General features: G+C 52.1%; 1 protein-coding gene across 2 annotated transcripts in view; it reads left to right on the top strand.

The window, feature by feature from the left end:
• LOC118791029 (dachshund homolog 2-like) overlaps positions 1 to 19058 on the top strand; it is an 84466-nt gene that overhangs the window by 43293 nt on the left and 22115 nt on the right. For both annotated transcript variants that reach the window (XM_036548243.1, XM_036548244.1), the window contains exon 3: positions 14580 to 14711. In XM_036548243.1, the coding sequence (XP_036404136.1) occupies positions 14580 to 14711 (132 nt within the window). The remainder of the gene's footprint in view (positions 1 to 14579; positions 14712 to 19058) is intronic.

Below are 19058 nucleotides of genomic sequence, written 5' to 3' on the forward strand. Positions count from 1 at the left end.
ACATCTCTCACTATTTTTTTTTTATTGGCAATAGGTTTAACTACTAACCACGTGTCCATTTGTGAATATATCACAGGAAGTGTGTGTAATATATCTGTCATGATTGTGCGCTTATCCTGGTTGTTGCAGTATGTCTGTTCATATGGCAGTGGGCCCCTCTGAGGGGTGACATCACACATCTTTCTTTCCAGATCCTTCTCTCCCTCTCTCTCTCTCCCTCCTCCTGCAGCTCGTATTGATCTGTCTGACCGCCCTTCATCTGCCACTGCTGCACATCCTACAGAGGTTACACTATTGGATTTCTGTCCCTCTCACACACTCTCTCTCTCTCTCTCTCTCTCTCTCTCTCTCTCTCTCTCTCTCTCTCTTTCTCTCCCTCCCTCTCCCTCTCCTCCACATACACGCACACACACTCGCTATCTCTGCCTCTCCTAAACACACGCACACACCCTCTCTCTCTCTTTCCACCTCTCTCTCTCTCTCACACACACACACACACACACACACACACTCTCTCTCTCTCTACCTCTCCTACACACACACACACACACACGCACGCACGCACGCACACACACTCTCTCTACCTCTCCTACACACACACACTCTCACACACACACACACACACACTCTCTCTCTCTCTCTACCTCTCCTACACACACACATGCACATACGCACACACACGCACACACACTCTCACTCTTTCTCTCTCTCTCCTACCCACACACACGCACGCATACACACACTCACACAAACACATGCATACACATACCTGTCTTACACACACTACCTCTGTTACTGACACACACACAATCTACCTCTCCTACCCACGCACGCACACACATGCACGCGCACACACAAACACACACGTGCACACACACACACACTCACACACTCACACACAAACACACACGCACACACAAACACGTGCACACACACACACACTCACACACACACAAACACGTGCACACACACACACTCACACACACACACACTCACACACACACACACGCACACACACACACTCATTCATGCACACATAAGCATACTCTGTCTCTGTCTTATTATTCCTTGGTCCATCTGAGCTGTTTTCTGGAGTCCCATGTGCATCGCATGTGCAGTACAATACTGACCAGTGATTCTTTTGTGCTAAGGCGTGCATGTGTGTGTGCGTGTGTGTGTGCGTGCCTCCCTGTGTGTGCCATGACAAGCTGAATGTGGTTAAGCGTAAGATTGTGAGGCCTGCTGTTTTCTCTCTCCCCCTGGTGGCTCAGAGTAGCATTGACTTTAGAGAAGTTCTTGTTTATGTCTTCAGAAGCGTCAGAGTAACTCGCATCTATGTTCACTTTTCTGTTTAAATTGTGCTGTGATGAAGTCGTGTGATGCTGTGTGGTCATGTGACCTTTACCCTCACTCTCGGCTTGTTCAGTGTGTGCTAGCTCTCCTGTCATCCCTGTCTGTCTCTTCAATCTGTCAGTCAGCCATTTCTTTCCTGTTTGAACTGGCTGAGTTCTTAGAGTGTTCATTGAGCTGTGCACTTTAGCAGTGTGTGCCAGTTTTGATTTCCCTCTCAGGTTATAGAGGTTTTTCACTGAAGAATGAGGTGTTTGAAACACTTCAGTACATCGCAGCTGCTGTCTGTCTTTCTGGACTTGAGAACTCAGATGAGGGGAATATGTTTTGATCTCATCATGTTGATGACTTTTTATGAGGCAACATCAGTGTTCACATGGAGGCAGTTTGCTCTCTGTATCCGTTACTCCCTGAGGCAGACTCACTCATTCACAGCCCTGAGGCAGACTCACTCATTCACAGCCCTGAGGCAGACTCACTCATTCACAGCCCTGAGGCAGACTCACTCATTCACAGCCCTGAGGCAGACTCACTCATTCACAGCCCTGAGGCAGACTCACTCATTCACAGCCCTGAGGCAGACTCACTCATTCACAGCCGTGAGGCAGACTCACTCATTCACAGCCCTGAGGCAGACTCACTCATTCACAGCCCCGAGGCAGACTCACTCATTCACAGCCGTGAGGCAGACTCACTCATTCACAGCCCTGAGGCAGACTCACTCATTCACAGCCCCGAGGCAGACTCACTCATTCACAGCCCTGAGGCAGACTCACTCATTCATACCCCAGACCTGGCTGTTCATGCCTCTCACCCTCTGTTTATCTTTGTTTTTAATTCCGCTTGGGGTGGGCTGGCAGGGGCGGGGATACGGGGGTTTGTGTTATGAGTCGGTATCTCCGCCCTCACATTCAGAGCCGAAGCGTGACACAGCTCGTGGGGTTGGGGGGGGGGGGGGGACATTGAGAAACAAAAGGAGGCGGCTGTTGTTGTTTGTTTTCCTGCTTTGTTTCCCTGATTGCTGTTGACAGAAACATTGTGCAGCGCCATTCTCTGGGGGGGTGGGGGGTGGCGGGGTGTGAGCTGACGGAATTAGAATTCCGTTTCGGCTCTCCACTCGACCTGGGGAACACGATTCCCTCCTGCGGACGCCTGTGGAGACAAGCAAATCTAAATAGGTCAAAGAGAAGTGCGGGACCAGAGAACGTGACGGTGTGGTGTGAGGTGGGGGGGGGGGGGTCTGACCTGCCTCAGCCTCTGCGGAATGCACTGTTCAACCACAGTGGCACCGGGACCAAATATATGTCATCAACCATGTATTGGTAGCAGTGTAGCATTGTTGTAAGGAGCAGGGCCAGAAAGGTCGCTGGTTCGATTCCCTGCTGGGGCACTGCTACTGTACCCTGTACTGTGGGGCTGGGACTCCGCCCAGACGAGGAAGGGTGGAGCTCTCAGGAGGGCGTCGGGTATGAATCTCATGCAGGATGTGTGTTCCTGAGCTCCAGGTAGGCGTGGGCTCCAGGTGCCGCGAGCGCTGTGATTGGTCTCTTTGATGAGGCTGCGAGTCTCCTCACTGTCCCTCAGTCCGGGGGGTGGAGGGGGGGTGGGGGGTGTTTCAGCTGTCCTTGCTGTCAGCAGCAGCAGGGCTCCCTGTTGAAAGGGGCGGGGTCTGAGACCTGCCTGTGAACAGATTGGCTGTTGGAGGTCACGTGACGGCCGCCCTGGCTGACAGCAGCGGTGATGTAGAGGGCAGATGCATTAAGATGATGGAGTCAGTGAGGGGTGTGGCTGCTGCCAAATCGCATGCGCCTGCTACTACAGCTACTCTCCCCTCCTCCCTCTCTCCATCTCTCCCCCTCTCCATCTCCCACACTCGTCATCTCTCTCTCCTTCTTTCACCCACTCTCTCCTGTCCTCTCTCCCTGCCCCTTCTTCATTCTCCCTGACTGTTTTACTGTCTCTCTCTCTCTCTCTCTCTCTCCCTCTCTCTCTCTCTCTCTCCCCCTCTCTCTCTCTCTCTCTCTCTCTCTCTCTCTCTCTCCCTTTCCCTCTCTCTCTCTCTCCCTCCCCCCTCTCTCTCTCTCTCCCTCCCCCCTCTCTGTCTCTCTCTCTCTCTCTCTCTCTCTCCCTTTCCCTCTCTCTCTCCCCCCCCCCCCCCTCTCTCTCTCTCTCTCTCCCTTTCCCTCTCCCCCCCCCCCTCTCTCCCCCCCCCTCTCTCTCCCTCTGTTGACTCTTCCTGGTGACTTTGATGAATGACACGTCCCACTGGGAAGAGTGTTCCATCTGCTCTAACCCCCCCCCCACGATATGTTCTCATCCTGACAAATCGTTTTTAACGGCTCTTTCTGTCTCTGTGGTTCAAGAGCCTTCTCTACGACTTTGAGCTCTGTTATTATGATTATATTATTAGTATTACTACTGCGGGGCAGCACTTTAGCATAGTGGTTAAGGAGCAGGGCTTGTAACCGAAAGGTTGCTGGCTCAATTCCCCGCTGGGGTACTGCTGCTGTACCTTTGGCCAAGGTACCTAACCCAGAACTGCCTCAGAAAATAACAACGATAACAACCTAAGAGTGTAACTCTGGATAAGAGTGTCTGTTAAATGACAATTACATTATTATTATAAAAAGCTTTATTTTTTGTCAGGCAGGGGTCCTTATCTGGGTTAGCTTGTGCCGAGCAAGTGCTTGTCTCCGCTGAGAGAACGGGCTGTAAGGAATGCCCAGGGCTGCCCTTCAAAGCAAACAATAATTAAAATGACTTAATTAGGCCACAGAAAGGCTTTCAGTCGCATACCTTACGCATGTCATTACAAGGCCAAGGTAAGTGAGTTGACCAACTTCCACATATTTTGCCTGAAATGCACCCCTCTCACTGTGTAGGCTAGTGGGGTACGTCCTGTTTGCTATATGATCTGCATCACACACACACACACACACACACACACACACACACACACACACACACTCTGCCCCCCCAACATCGGTGACGGGCAGGAATTGTGGGGTTGTTTTCTCTTCCCCTTTAAGAGTAAGGGGAAGAGAAAGAAGTAAGTAGATTGTCCCTGAAGTTGAATAATCCAGGGAAAGTGATTGGTTGGACATCCGAAAAATGAATTGCCTTCTTAAAGGCCAATGCACTGTGCATCTCTCACTGGAGAGTGCTCATTGACTCCATATAGATTGCTGTGACGTTTCAGTACCTGAGAAGACAAACCTAGGTGCCCCTTTGAAGTGGAAAGAAAGACTTTTCCTTCTGTGATGTTTGAAATAGTGTGTTGATTTTTCCTTGACATTCATCATTCAGGCCTGAAGAGTCAATATGAATTTGTTAATGAAACTCCGGATTTATGTTTGACTAAACGAGCTGTCCATGGGTAGTGCTTAGACAGAAAATCAGACCTGTCTTTCAGATATTTAATTAATTATAATAATTCATTATATTTTGCAAACAACCTAAGATTAATTGACTGTACACACTGACTAGACATTGATGTTTCAGGACATTGTGCTATAAAACAAAGCAAGGTTACACTTCCACACGCACGCACACTCACACACACACTCACACACTCACACACCTGTGAAGCAGGGTGTGGGTAAAATGCCCTGCGTTGGGGACCTCAGGTCGTGTGAATGGAAGTGTGGTATTTTACCCATCATGCTCAGCGTGTTTGCGCTCTGAATCGTAGCGCCCTGGGTCTGCTCCATGCTCCGTCTCACCCTTTGTGTCTGCACATTCCCCTGGACTCTGGTCTTGGCAGTGCCGCTGACAGCAGGGATTTGACTGGTATTTTTACCAGTGGGGTGACGGTCAGAGCCTGGAGCCTGGGGGTGAGGGTGGGGGTCAGCAGGGGGTCATATGTCCTCTGATAGATGTGTACAGAGAGTGTGGGGATGAAAACTCAGAGGTGTGCAGGTGGATCACCCCCCCCCCCCCCCCCCCCTCCGCCATATGGACTGTGAGGGAAGCACTGGAAACTCTTTGTCCTGAAGGTGATGTGCTTTCTTCCCAAATGCTATCAGGAGTGTGAATTACCCCAAAGGAAGCAAACGCAGGTGCTGAGATGATGAGACCCACTCAGTGAGCCGGGGGACTGCAGCGCTCTCTGTCAGTGACAAGGCCTTCTGAAGCTCAACCTGTCCTCCCGCCGCAGGAAGAGGAAGAAGAGGAAGAGGAAGAAGAGGAGGAAAAAAACAAGCTCCACCTCCCACACCCATTCTGATGCACAAACAAGCCTCTGTTTGCCATCTCCTCCTGTCTGTCTCTTCAGACCGAAACAGAGCGGCTGTTTCTGTCATCAGTATCAGCATCAGTATCATCATCAGTCTGAGGGAGTTGGCTGTCTGAAGTCCCCACTGGTTGTGCTGCTGCCTTTATTGTTACGATAGAAAGACACGATATGAAAGATGACTGGTGGAAAAAGAGTAATGGGTAGGGCTGGAGAAAAAATATCCAAAAACATAAAACATGATACATAATTAGTCAGCATTCCCCCATACACAGCAAAGCACTTCAGAATCAATGCAGGGTACCTATAAATATGCTGTCATGAATATTATTACAATCAGAGATGATATACTTCCAGTGCACAGCCTCGTCCCTGTCTCCTCCTCCCAAACCCTATTCTGCACCACCACCAGGGTCACAGGTGGAGATGGGTCAAAGGTCACAAGGTCACAGCAGTGGGTGAGGTGGAACTCAGGGAGACTGTGGAGTGTGTCACTGTGACCGTTCAAACCCCCCCCCCCACACACACACACACACACACACAATCACACTCACAGACATGTTTGCCTTCTGAGACACCCCCACAGCTTGACACTGGCTTTTGTTTCTCCAAACAGCATGAGCCCCTGTCAGGAGAGGGGTATATACGGTTTCAGTCCAGTCTGCTGGCTACAAATTTTAATAAGTTAATTAAAAAAATCCTTCTAATGCTGCAGTCTGTATTATCAGTTCTGACAGGGCAGTATGCAGATAGAGCTGGTAGTGCTTACTCTGCTAGTTGTTCATGCATAACTTACAGGGACATCTCTCCCTCTTAAAAATATGTCAATATCTATTCAGTGAAGTTGAGCTAATTCTCTCCCCCCAGCGCCCCCCCCCCCCCGCAGAGGTGCCCTCATCTGCACATTTTCCACATCTAAGGGTGGGATCTGGCTCCGCTAATCTGCCGTTAGGATGAGAAAGGTGACCTTGTCCGAGTGAATAAGGAAGCGCAGGAGCGTGCTGTCGAAATGCAAGAGGTTGTGCAGGGGCTATTCTTCAAACGCGGCAAACTGCTGCTGCTGCCGGTGCTGCCAGTGCTGTTGGTGCCGCTGTGTGGCAGGGTCAGTGTGCCGGCTCAGCACCGCTGTGTGGCAGGGTCAGTGTGCTGGCCCGGCAGCCCGGCACCGCTGTGTGGCAGGGTCAGTGTGCCGGCTCGGCACCGCTGTGTGGCAGGGTCAGTGTGCCGGCTCAGCACCGCTGTGTGGCAGGGTCAGTGTGCTGGCCCGGCAGCCCGGCACCGCTGTGTGGCAGGGTCAGTGTGCCGGCCCAGCACCGCTGTGTGGCAGGGTCAGTGTGCCGGCCCGGCAGCCCGGCACCGCTGTGTGGCAGGGTCAGTGTGCCGGCCCGGCAGCCCGGCACCGCTGTGTGGCAGGGTCAGTGTCCCAGCCCGGCACCGCTGTGTGGCAGGGTCAGTGTCCCAGCCCGGCACCGCTGTGTGGCAGGGTCAGTGTGCCGGCCCGGCACCGCTGTGTGGCAGGGTCAGTGTCCCAGCCCGGCACCGCTGTGTGGCAGGGTCAGTGTCCCAGCCCGGCACCGCTGTGTGGCAGGGTCAGTGTCCCAGCCCGGCACCGCTGTGTGGCAGGGTCAGTGTGCCAGCCCGGCACCGCTGTGTGGCAGGGTCAGTGTGCCGGCCCGGCAGCCCGGCACCGCTGTGTGGCAGGGTCAGTGTGCCGGCTCAGCACCGCTGTGTGGCAGGGTCAGTGTGCCGGCTCAGCACCGCTGTGTGGCAGGGTCAGTGTGCTGGCCCGGCAGCCCGGCACCGCTGTGTGGCAGGGTCAGTGTCCCAGCCCGGCACCGCTGTGTGGCAGGGTCAGTGTCCCAGCCCGGCACCGCTGTGTGGCAGGGTCAGTGTGCCGGCTCGGCACCGCTGTGTGGCAGGGTCAGTGTGCCGGCCCGGCAGCCCGGCACCGCTGTGTGGCAGGGTCAGTGTGCCGGCCCGGCAGCCCGGCACCGCTGTGTGGCAGGGTCAGTGTGCCGGCTCGGCACCGCTGTGTGGCAGGGTCAGTGTGCCGGCTCGGCACCGCTGTGTGGCAGGGTCAGTGTGCCGGCTCAGCACCGCTGTGTGGCAGGGTCAGTGTGCCAGCCCGGCAGCCCGGCACCGCTGTGTGGCAGGGTCAGTGTGCCGGCTCAGCACCGCTGTGTGGCAGGGTCAGTGTGCCGGCTCAGCACCGCTGTGTGGCAGGGTCAGTGTGCCGGCCCGGCACCGCTGTGTGGCAGGGTCAGTGTGCCGGCCCGGCACCGCTGTGTGGCAGGGTCAGTGTGCCAGTCCGGCACCGCTGTGTTTCCACTTCAGCAGCTGCGCTCGAACAGAACAAACAGAAACACTATACATATAAAGTCTATTCTGATTCTGATTCTGAAATATACATGACGCAGCTTAAAAGCTGTGTATAACATGCGTATAACATAATCAATACAATGCACACACACACAGCCTCAGTGTGGCAGGTTAGAGGAAACGCACTGGTCTGTATGCGGGTGCTGCACCCCCACGCTGCCACCCTGGGCCTGCCTCCCGGGCTGCGTCTCTCCGCTGACAGAGGTGCACGTGTGAAACATTGAGTGGGAAAGCGCTGTGGAAGTCCGGTACCAGCAGCTAAACGTGTTCCACACATGCACCCGTTCCAGCGCCAAGAGTCCCGCGCCAGGCCGAGGGAACGTGTTCAGGAAGGAGCAGAGGAGGAGTCACACAGGGCTTCTGAAGGCCTTCTGAGCTCCCGTTTAAACGCGTGTAAACTCATTAACAGCAGCGTAGCGATGCCCGTGTTACCCTCCTTTTGTTCTGCAGTAGCCTGGAGGCAGCACTTCAAGTCAAAAGCACAAAAAAATGTGTCACAGTTAATTAAACAACCAGGACCTGAGAGGGGGGGGGGGGTGGCTACTCGTGCTGTCAGGCCTTGGTGCAAAGCCCCACCATGCTTTGAACACTTGGCCCATTTAATTCTGCTGAGTCGTGGGCATTTAGAGACAGGAGGCAGAGACTGGACAGCCGCCTCCATGAAACATTCAGCGGGTACTGAGGGTAAAGCCAAACCGAGCAATCAGTGCTCTTTCCTGGCAGGTCACACTCGCGCATACACGCGCACGCACATGCACGCACACGCACAGCCGTGTCCTCATACAATCAGTGCTCTTTCCTGGCAGGTCACACGCGCACGCGCGCATACACGCACGCACATGCACACGCACATGCACGCACACGCACATGCACGCACACGCACAGCCGTGTCCTCATACAATCAGTGCTCTTTCCTGGCAGGTCACACTCGCACGCACACGTGCGCACACACGCACAGCCGTGTCCTCATACAGTCAGTGCTCTTTCCCGGCAGGTCACACACGCACACGCACACGCACACGCACACACGCACAGCCGTGCCCTCATACAGTCAGTGTGCTTGCATTTATCCATTGTATGAGTACTGCAATTTACTGTGCATAGCCTCACTGCTGATAATGTGGTGTTGATTTCTAAAGCCCGTTGACATGGCTGGGTTCTGAAGCTGCTGAGATGCGGTGTAAGATCCAGCAGCAGTATGCTGACTGAGATTTGAACTGATGAAAATATCCCACTGCTGACACCGCGGCTCCAGTTAAAAAAAAAAAAAACTCTTACACTGCATGTTTAATTACATTTTCCCAATTAAAACCGCATCATGGCCAGGTCATAAAGACTTTGAATAATACACAAACGTGTCGGGGGGCGGGGCGGTTAATTATAACAGTTGAAGGTTGAGCTAATAACATTTGTGGCCACAGAATGTGATTGTTGCAGCGGGGAGTTAATGAACAGTGTATTCCCAGTCTGATGGAGGTAATCTCCTCTGATTGCCGTGAAATTTTACCTTGATGTAATATAAAACCACAAGCTCCTGCAACCGCTGCTAATTATTGGCTGCGCCCTGTGGCCTCTCCGAGGACAGTCAGCGTTCTCCGCGCCCTGCGGCTCCGGCCTCAGTGCTCACACAATTACAGCGGGATGCACTCTGAAGGATCTCACCCTGTGACTCCACCTTTCTCTTGCAGATTTCTTTATTTATTTTATTTATTCTGCAGCGTTAAGCAAGTTTACCGTTCAGCCACAGAACACCGCTGTCTCAGGGTGGGTTTGGTCTGTGGGTAATGGCCGTTATGGGGGGGGTTAGAGCTCTACCTGAGGATGAAGAGCTCTGAACTCCACCTGAGGATGAAGAGCTCTGAACAGGATGGGCTGTGCTGTTGTACGTGTGGTTGTACCTGTCTCTGTGGCTCTGTTAGAAATGTCACTGTGTGTAGCTGGACCACAGGATGAACAAGGAGCAGGATTTTAACTGGAAGAAGTAGTAAGAATCTGTTAATCAGATGCTTTAGAGAAGTTCTGAATTTTGATCCTTTTAAGGGCAGCATTTTTTCCTCAAAGCTAAGAAGTCATATAAATCAATAAAAATATATATGTATAGAGTCTCATCAGAATTTAATTTATGTTGTATTTTTATGTTGTATTTTAGCATATTTTCTTATTGGGAATATAGGTGAGGCTGTATAGGTGTGTTCTGTCAATGAGGCTGTATAGGTGTGTTGTGCTGTAGGTGAGGGTGTATAGGTGTGCTGTGCTGTAGGTGAGGGTGTATAGGTGTGTTGTGCTGTAGGTGAGGGTGTATAGGTGTGCTGTGCTGTAGGTGAGGGTGTATAGGTGTGTTGTGCTGTAGGTGAGGGTGTATAGGTCTGTTGTGCTGTAGGTGAGGGTGTATAGGTGCTTTGAGGTAGGTGAGGGCATATACAATAGGTGTTTAACAGACACTTGTCCAGAGAGAGTGATTTACATAGTTTACATTCAGCATTTATACTGTATGGATAATGTATGTACTGAAGCAGTGTGGGTTGGGTATCTTCCTGAAGGGGGCAACAGAGCTGCCCCATCTGGGAAGGGAACCCTCAACCTTAAACCCCTGACCACTGCTCCCCCCTGTGGCCTCCAGTGGCACCTTCCCCCTGTCACCTCCACCTCCCCCTGTCACCTCCCGGGTGTCGCGGGCAGACAGCGATATTTACGGGGCTCCGGGCCGTGTGCGCAGCCACTCAGCAATTAGAGCGAGAGATTTGCAGCCCCTCACTTCAGCGGCCAGCGCCTCAGAGATGGAGCTCCTGCCGCTAAAAGCTACGCGCCAATCAATGGCCTTTCCCTGCACCGGCCGCGTCTCTGTGCCACATCGATCCCTCTGCTAATTGCCCTGGTGAAAGTGGTGAGATTTCTGCCATTGATTGAAGGAAGTCCTGTGAGCCACAGAGGAGCTCCGGGAGAAATTAACGATATTGTTTCGGTAAACACACAAGTGTGTGGCAAGGAAACCGAAAAAATAAATCTTTTTAGTGTTTAAAATAAGCGGTAAAAGTATGAGAAGGTGGAATTAACGAAACAGATCGGTGGTAGACCGATCATGTCAAACCAGAGTGTTTTGCTCAGGTTATATGCTGTGTTATGTTGTGTGTTATTATTGTGTGTAATATTGAGCTGGCGTTTACGCAGGCCTGCACGGCTCGATGGCGCTCATCATTAGCCCTGTTTCTCCGTCACTCCCTGGAGGCCTCTCTGCACCGCTCCGCACACCGATCTGTCTCTCTCATCTCTCCCTCAGCCTGCTGTTGGGCCAAACCGGCCCCCTTCTTCCCCCCCATGTCGGCTGCAGTCTCACCGGGAGCAGAGGATAGGGGCACAGGGTCAGTGCAGGGGGGACAGGGAACAGACCCTGTGCCATCCTCTCCCTCTCCCTCTCTTTCTCCCTCTCCCTCTCTCTCTCCCTCTCCTTCTCCCTCTCCCTCTCCCTCTCCCTCTCCCTCTCCCTCTCCCTCTCCCTCTCCCTCTCCCTCTCCCTCTCCCTCTCCCTCTCCTCTCCCTTACAGAGCTTAACAGCCTGATCTCACCATGCTTCTCCGTCCTTTTCCTTCCTCCTGTCATCCTTTTTCCTTTTCCCTGTTGCTCTTTTCTCTTCTGCCTGGCAGAACCCTGACGCCTGCGCTCCTGCTTTTGTTTAGTGACAGACTCCGTGGGGGGCGTTCTGCGGCGCCGTTATCTCCACATTTGTGTTTAGCCATTTGCAGACTCGAATCCAGAGCACCTTACATGCAGTGTGTCGCGCCGCTGACACTGTGGGAAACACTGCCCGGATGGAAGCGCTGTCAGAGGGTGTCCAGCCTTAAACCCTTACTGTGCAAGATTAAGCTTAAACTACGCAACTTTAAACGCCACAGGTTCGCATCTAGCTGTTACAGCAGAAGAGTTAGATCCAGGGGGCAGCTCAGTGCTGTGGAGGGCAGGGTCACAGACAGGAGAGAAAGAGTGGAAAGATGGCTGCCCCTCCTGGACACACTCCACCGCTCCCCGCTGCTGTCAGAGAGGGGAGATTGACTGTTTCGGTGGAGGTCTGTCTCTTAGATGTGGGGGCTGGGGGTGGCGTTTTTTTTTCTGCGTCTGAAGAAGAAAGGCAAACAGTAAGCGATCTGTTTGTCTGCTCTGGTTAAAAAGGAGCCTCTTTCATGTGGCTGGCCTCCCATTTCAATGGGTCACCACCTCAGTCAAACAGCAATTACACTCTGTTTTTATGAAAAGAAAAGAGCACCTTCAATTCAGGAAGAAAAGGAAAAAATGTACAGAAAGATACTGAAACAGTGAGGGAAGCTCTTGCTCTCTCTCTCTCTCTCTCTCACTCTCTCACTCTCACTCTCTCTCTCTCCCTCTCTCTTTCCCTCCCTCCCTCTTCCTCCCTCCCCCCCCCCCCCTCTGCTTTTTTTCTTGTCCCCCCTCCCTTTCTTCCCCTTGCTTTGAGTTTCTCTGTCTCTTTTTTCTCTCCACCTCTGTATTTCTCTTTCAGAGACATGATCAAACAGAGTCATTTTTCACAGTCTGGTAGTTTGGGTGGGGAGAGCTCTCAGCCTTTCCCTCCCCCACAGTCTTTGGTCAGTGGCCTGAGGCAGTGACCGCTGTACCTGCGGTGGGTGTGGCCAGGTGTCCTCTGTGGTTTGTTACTCTCTGCTGTCTCTGACTCAGATTCAGGTCATGTGTTTCAGAAGCAGAACAGCTCTGATGAGAGAGGCCTTGTGAGTCTGAGACTGGCTGGAGCTTCCTTATGCCCTTCAGACACTGACCCAGCCACCCTCCGCGCTATGCAGTGAGCCGCTTTGATTGCTTCAGGTCAGCGAATCCATGCGCTCATCCCTCTGCTGTAGTTTTAGCAGACACTCTTATCCAGAGCAACTTACATAGGTTACAAGTTTTCCATGTTATCCATTTATACAGCTAGGTATTTACAGCTAGGCAATTTTGGGTTAAATACCTTGCCCAAGCATACAGCAGCAGTGCCCCAGCAGAGAATCAAACCAGCAACCTCTGAGTTACGAGCCCTGCTCCTAACCACTGTGCTACACTGCCGCCCTATAAACCTGAACTACTTTTCTTATCTTTACTCGGTCTGCCTTTCGCCTGATTTGGGCTGACAAATGTACCTTTCTGAGATCCTGAGCGGCAGATATCCATGCGCACCTGTGCACACAGCGTTGCCGGTGACACTCCCGCCATTTGTGTGGGCTGAACGGGAGAGTTAATTCAGTGTTTAACGAGGAGCTCTTTTCCCGCAAAGCAGGCTACAGCTGGGGCCTGCCAGGCGGCAGGATTAAGCTGTGAAATGAACTTGTGATAAAACGAATCAATCAGCACGGCGTTTGCTTAAAACATGACAATCGAAAACATCTCTCCCCTTTCATCAGACACACGCTCGAGCAAGCAGGCTGCCTGGAAACAGGACGGGGTGTCTCCCTCCGAGGGGCTGTGCTTCTCTCCTTCTTACCCTCCCTCCCTCCTTCACTCTCTCTCTCCTCCACTCTCTCTCTCCTCTCTCTCGCTCTCTCTCCCCTCTCTTCTCTCTCACTGTCTCCCTCCTTCCTCTCTCTCTCTGTTGCTTATTTTTTCAAATTATGATCATTTACCCGTTTATTTGCGTTGCTGTGTGTTCGGGAATGAGAGCGGGCCGTGCTGTGAGCGGTGCACTCAATCTTCTGACTTCTGTTTGACATCAGAGGATGTGGAGCAAAATGTGGAGCAGACACGCAAAGCCCTCTCATGGAAGAGGTGGAGAGTTCAGCCGCCTTTATGATCATGCCAGCAAGTTAAGAATACATCCTATTTAAGATGTAATTTACTTACGTTACCTGGCAGGTTTTCATAATGAAATGGGTCAAGGTGGCACATGCTGTCTGTTGCAGGCAAGGCAGGATTTAAGATTTGGCTATTTTTTGCACTGATATACAGGGAAATTTGGATGGAAGTGTCAGAGCGTAACTTTAGCCCTTTATGTGTATGCCTTCATATAGCGCTCAGTGATTTGGCTGAGTTGTTTGTTGAATGATGGGAGGAAGTGATGATGGCATCTTGCTCTAAAGTTCCTGATTGGCTGGGACTGGCCAATGGGGAAGAATTCTTAGGGCTGTAAGGATGAAAGTGGAGGTTGAAACCCCCTCAAGTGGAAACTGAATTGTGCTCAAGTTTGATTCAGTATTCAGAGTCTGGATACTCTCAGTCCAGGGCTGGGAATGAGTTTTCTGCTCTTCAGAGCTACTGTGTGGGTGTGTGCGAGAGAGCAATATGTCGCTTGTGCAATAGTACTGTATTTACCTAGGAGATACAGGAGATTTACCTTTGACTCATCTGTGAGGTACAGTACATTGACCTGCCGCTCACCTTTGAGGTTCAGTGCATTTACCTGTGACTCACCTGTGAGGTTCAGTGCATTTACCTGTGACTCACCTGTGAGGTTCAGTGCGTTTACCTGTGACTCACCTGTGAGGTACAGCGTGTTTACCTGTGACTCACCTGTGAGGTTCAGTGCATTTACCTGTGACTCACCTGTGAGGTACAGCGTGTTTACCTGTGACTCACCTGTGAGGTACAGCGTGTTTACCTGTGACTCACCTGTGCGTCCCTGCAGGGCTGACGGCAGCGGCGATGGCGGAGGCCATGAAGCTGCAGAAGAGGAAGCTGATGGCCATGAACAACCTGCATGGAGGCAGCAGCCAGAATGGCACCGAGTCGGAGAACGAGGAGCTCAACTCCAACGCAGGTAAGACTGAAATCGCTGTGCTGTCTGTCGCCCGCCCCCGCTCACTCACACAAAGCCGCTCACACCTGGCTCGCCTGGCCGGCCTCCTCTCCATCACGGTCCAGTGCAGCGGAGTTACAGCGCAGCTCAGGTGTGTGCCTGTGTCCCGTGAGCCTGCGCCTGCTACGATGCATTATGGTAGCACGTATGAACACCTGTCTCATACCTCCACTCCCCCTCACAGCAGAGTGTTCACATGCACATGCAGAGTCGAGCAGTAATCTCAATAAAATACAAACAGAGCAGCAGGCCAGACTGTCACGAACTCCAGGCAGCCTTGCAGCACCTTCACAAGCATGGCATTGCCGTTTACTGTCATAAGGTCTTCATGGAGAACTGCAGCTTTATCACGGCTGAGACGGAGTGAACCGAGATCCGAATCGCTGCGGAGCGAGGCAGCTCATGAAGGCGGTGTGCGTGTATTTCGAGGGCCTCCGTGTGAAGCTGTGTGCTTTACCCCACCGGGGACCTGAGGAGAAACAGCGCTGTGAGTTCCATTGGAAAGACATTATTAGACATAGTTCCGCTTCTCCGACCCAAAGGTCTGGCTTTGGTGCGTAGCTGCAGACATGCAGCAGGTTACCCAGCCAGCGATGGTCTGAGGTCATCCTGTGTTCAAACACAGATGAACCAGGTTAGTGTCCCAGACTGCAGAGGAGAGAGGACAGGTGGAAAGACAGTGATTCAGATGAGGAGAGAGACAGTGACGGAGAGAGGGAACGATGGAGAGAGCATCAGAGAGGTACAGCTGCGTCTCACACTGTTATCAGTATTGTACCACCGTTGGCTCTTTGCACAACTGCAGAGTAATATTCTGTATGAAATTGCCATAATAGTAATGATAATAATGGTAACAATAATGACAATATTCAACATGAAAGGGCTACAGTAATGCTAAGGATAATAGCGATGAGAATGATGAGCATGATAATATTCGCTATAAAACTGCTGTGTGGTGATAAAGATAATTATGCTAATGGCAGTGATCATGCTGAGTGAGGCTGCTGTCTGGCTCAGTGTCCAGCTGAGTGGCAGTTCAGTCCAGAGTCCTGAATATGACCGCGGTTCAGCAGTGAAAGTGCTGGGCTTTTCCCAGTAATGCTCACAACCTGTTTCAAACCCTTGGCCTCTTTGGTTTGGGATGGTTTCATTCGGAGGGTTTTTTGGTAAGACAGAGGAGGGCAGCATCCAGACCAGAGGACAGGCCTCGCTTGAAGGCTTCCCTTCCGTCGGCCATTTTGTGTGGAAGCATTCTGTTCGGTTTGACTGATCCTCACGTCATCCGGATGGGTGGTGCTCCCCACTGAGCCCATCACGCCAGTCCATCCATGTGGTATAAATCCCGGTGTGTCTGGGCAGAATTCAGCGGGTGTTGGTGTTGCAGAGGTTGGTGAGTGGCTGTGGGAGAGCTGGAGAGAGCAGTCGCACAGGGTTGCAGTCACACTGGGAGCCTGTGGGAGGTTTCTGGAGATGTTGCCTTACGAGAGGACAGTAAGCAGCAGGGTTTTGGGATGCAGGTTCTGGGCTCAGAACTGCCTCTCGAGCCAGTCAGCTGTCCTCTGAAGATTTCCCTCTAAACTTAAATCATTTTTCCCTCTCGCCTTCCTCTCCCCCTCTCACTCTCTTTTTCTCCTGCCAAGTCATTGATTCTCAGCTGTGAAGCCAACTGCACGCTCTCCCTCTCCCTCTATCGCTCCATTCTTCCCCTGCTTTTTCTCACTTCCTCCAAGGCTGCCGAGTCTGTTTTTGTTTGCCTCCCTCTCTGATATCAGACTTCCTTGGTGAACATCAAAGGCCTTCTGATCTGCTTTTTTCCCCTCCGTGTGGATCGGACGTGAACCCGCAGCTATCAGAGGAAAGCAGTTGGGGAGAGAGAGAAGGAGGGAGGGAGAGGCGTGATTTAATCTCTCATTTTTCTGTTCTCCCACCAACACCCCCCCCCCCCCCACAGTCCCCCATTGCCCACCATTGAAAAACTTTCCACACATTTAAGGGATCTCTCTCATGTGTTTTGGACACAGATTAAACGCGGCTGTGCTTGTTGTACTTGTACTTGTTGTAACTCGTGGTTGCAGTCAGTATTTTACCTGATGCCTTTCCTGCTGAGGGTGTTTAGTCTCAGCACAGAGGCTCACAAAAGTTCTGACTTACTGGTATAAGTGGTATGAACGGGTGTTTTTGCCCGCTGTTACTGAAAGCATCTGAGCTTCACTGTTGTCTTTAAATACAAATGATCTTCTGGAAAGCTGTTAATATGGTAAGAACAGAACACATGTTTCCTGCAACAGAGGAAGGAGATGAGGGAGAGAAATGAGAAAGAGGGAGAGAAAGAGATGAAGATGAGAAAGTGAGAGAGATGAGGAAAAGAGAGACATGACAAAGAGAGGGAGGGAGGGAGAGAGAGAGAGAGAGGGAGGGAGAGGGAGAGAGAGGGAGGGAGGGAGGGAAGGAGCTCATCGTCCTAATGGAGGCCTGTCAGGCAGAATCATGTCATGGCTGCCGTCAGAGGAGAGGAAGAGCAGCAGGCTCCCCTCCCTGCTGGCAGGTGTGTTATTTAGAGAGAGCCGGGAGCGCAGCAGTGTGGGGAAGGCTCTGCTCAAACAGGCGAGGGGTGCAGGGGGCAGAGAGAGCAGTAGAAAGCTGGCACTCTGCGCTGCGGTGTCACCTCTGTTACTGCGGCCAGCCTGTCAGCACACAGCCTCCTAAAATCACACTGCTCTCTTTGTCTCTCCCTCTCTCTGTCCCTCTCTCTCTCTCTGTCCCTCTCTCTCTCTGTCCCTCTCTCTCTGCCTCTGTCTCTCCCTCTCTCTGTCCCTCTCTCTCTCTCTGTCCCTCTCTCTCTCTCTCCTGTCTCTCTCCTGTCTCCTGTCTCCTGTCTCCAGCAAAATTCCTGTAATATTCTGCAGTAATGGAGTCATAATGGTAGCGCTGGTTAGCGGTTAGCAGTGAGGTGGGTGCGGCTTGCTCCGGTAAAATTCGCACAGCCAGCTAAAGCGAGTCGAGCGGAACTCACAGCAGTGGGTTATCAGGACATATCAACTGCGTTAGTGCTCCTCTCTGTCCAGGATTGCTTTATGGATTTTTTCTAAACGCAGCATTTTCTGTGGGTGTGTGGAAAGTGAAGGGAGCCGCGGTCCCCACTAAGACATTAATTCTCACTCAGTCAGGGTGTTTGCTGCCTCCAGCTTTCATCTGTTTACTCACGGCAATTAACACTTCATTAAGAGATCCCTTTAATCACACTCACTGTCACTTCCAGCACACTTTGCGCAAACCTCTTGCTGATATTTTTCCCCAATATTTTGAGAGTGGTATTAATGGCTAAAATTGATGTTTTTTCATCTCGGCTTTGTTATTGGTGGGCTGTTGTCCGGCCCCCAGCTTTTGGTTCAGGGGTTTTCAGCAGTATGCAGGCGTTCTCTGCTCGGCTGAGAGGTAATGTTAAAGCAGGCTGGGTTTGCAGCTCTGTCAGCTCTGCTTGGTCAGTCAGCGCTGAAAGAGGCGTTTTTACTGTGTTTCTGCCTGTGCCTGAAACCTTCTAACAGGTGATTTTTCCATTCCGAGGCTCTCACCCCTGTGTGACAGCACAGCCTCGTTCAGGTGTCTTGTTGCCAAGGTGACAGGAGCTCGTAAATAGCAGCAGTGATGGAGGCTCTGGGGAGCCCCTCAGTGAGGGGCGGGGCTATGGGAGGGGCCTGTGCATGACTGGCCGGCTGGGCATAGGAGAAACCCACCCCGTTCACGCACACGCACGCACACACACACACACACACAGTCCTCCAGTAACACTCCTGTGAGTGTAGTGGTTGAGGAGCAGATGGAAGGCTTCCTCTCAGCCGTCTGGCTGTGCCAGGGACACCTGACAAAGCACTCTGCGTTTCCACCGTCTGTCCCGCTGCTGGACCAAACCTGCACCTGGGGCACTTTCAGTGTTCAGAGCACAGCGATTACAGCACAGCATTCAGCGCACAGTGATTACAGCACAGCATTCAGCGCACAGTGATTACAGAGCAGCATTCAGAGCACAGTGATTACAGTACAGCATTCAGAGCACAGCGATTACAGCACAGCATTCAGAGCACAGTGATTACAGAGCAGCATTCAGAGCACAGCGATTACAGCACAGCATTCAGCGCACAGTGATTACAGAGCAGCATTCAGAGCACAGCGATTACAGTACAGCATTCAGAGCACAGCGATTGCAACACAGCGATTACAGCACAGCGATTACAGCACAGCATTCAGAGCACAGTGATTACAGAGCAGCATTCAGAGCACAGCGATTACAGCACAGCATTCAGCGCACAG

This window comes from Megalops cyprinoides, chromosome 16, assembly GCF_013368585.1.
Source record: "Megalops cyprinoides isolate fMegCyp1 chromosome 16, fMegCyp1.pri, whole genome shotgun sequence".
Lineage (NCBI taxonomy): Eukaryota > Metazoa > Chordata > Actinopteri > Elopiformes > Megalopidae > Megalops > Megalops cyprinoides.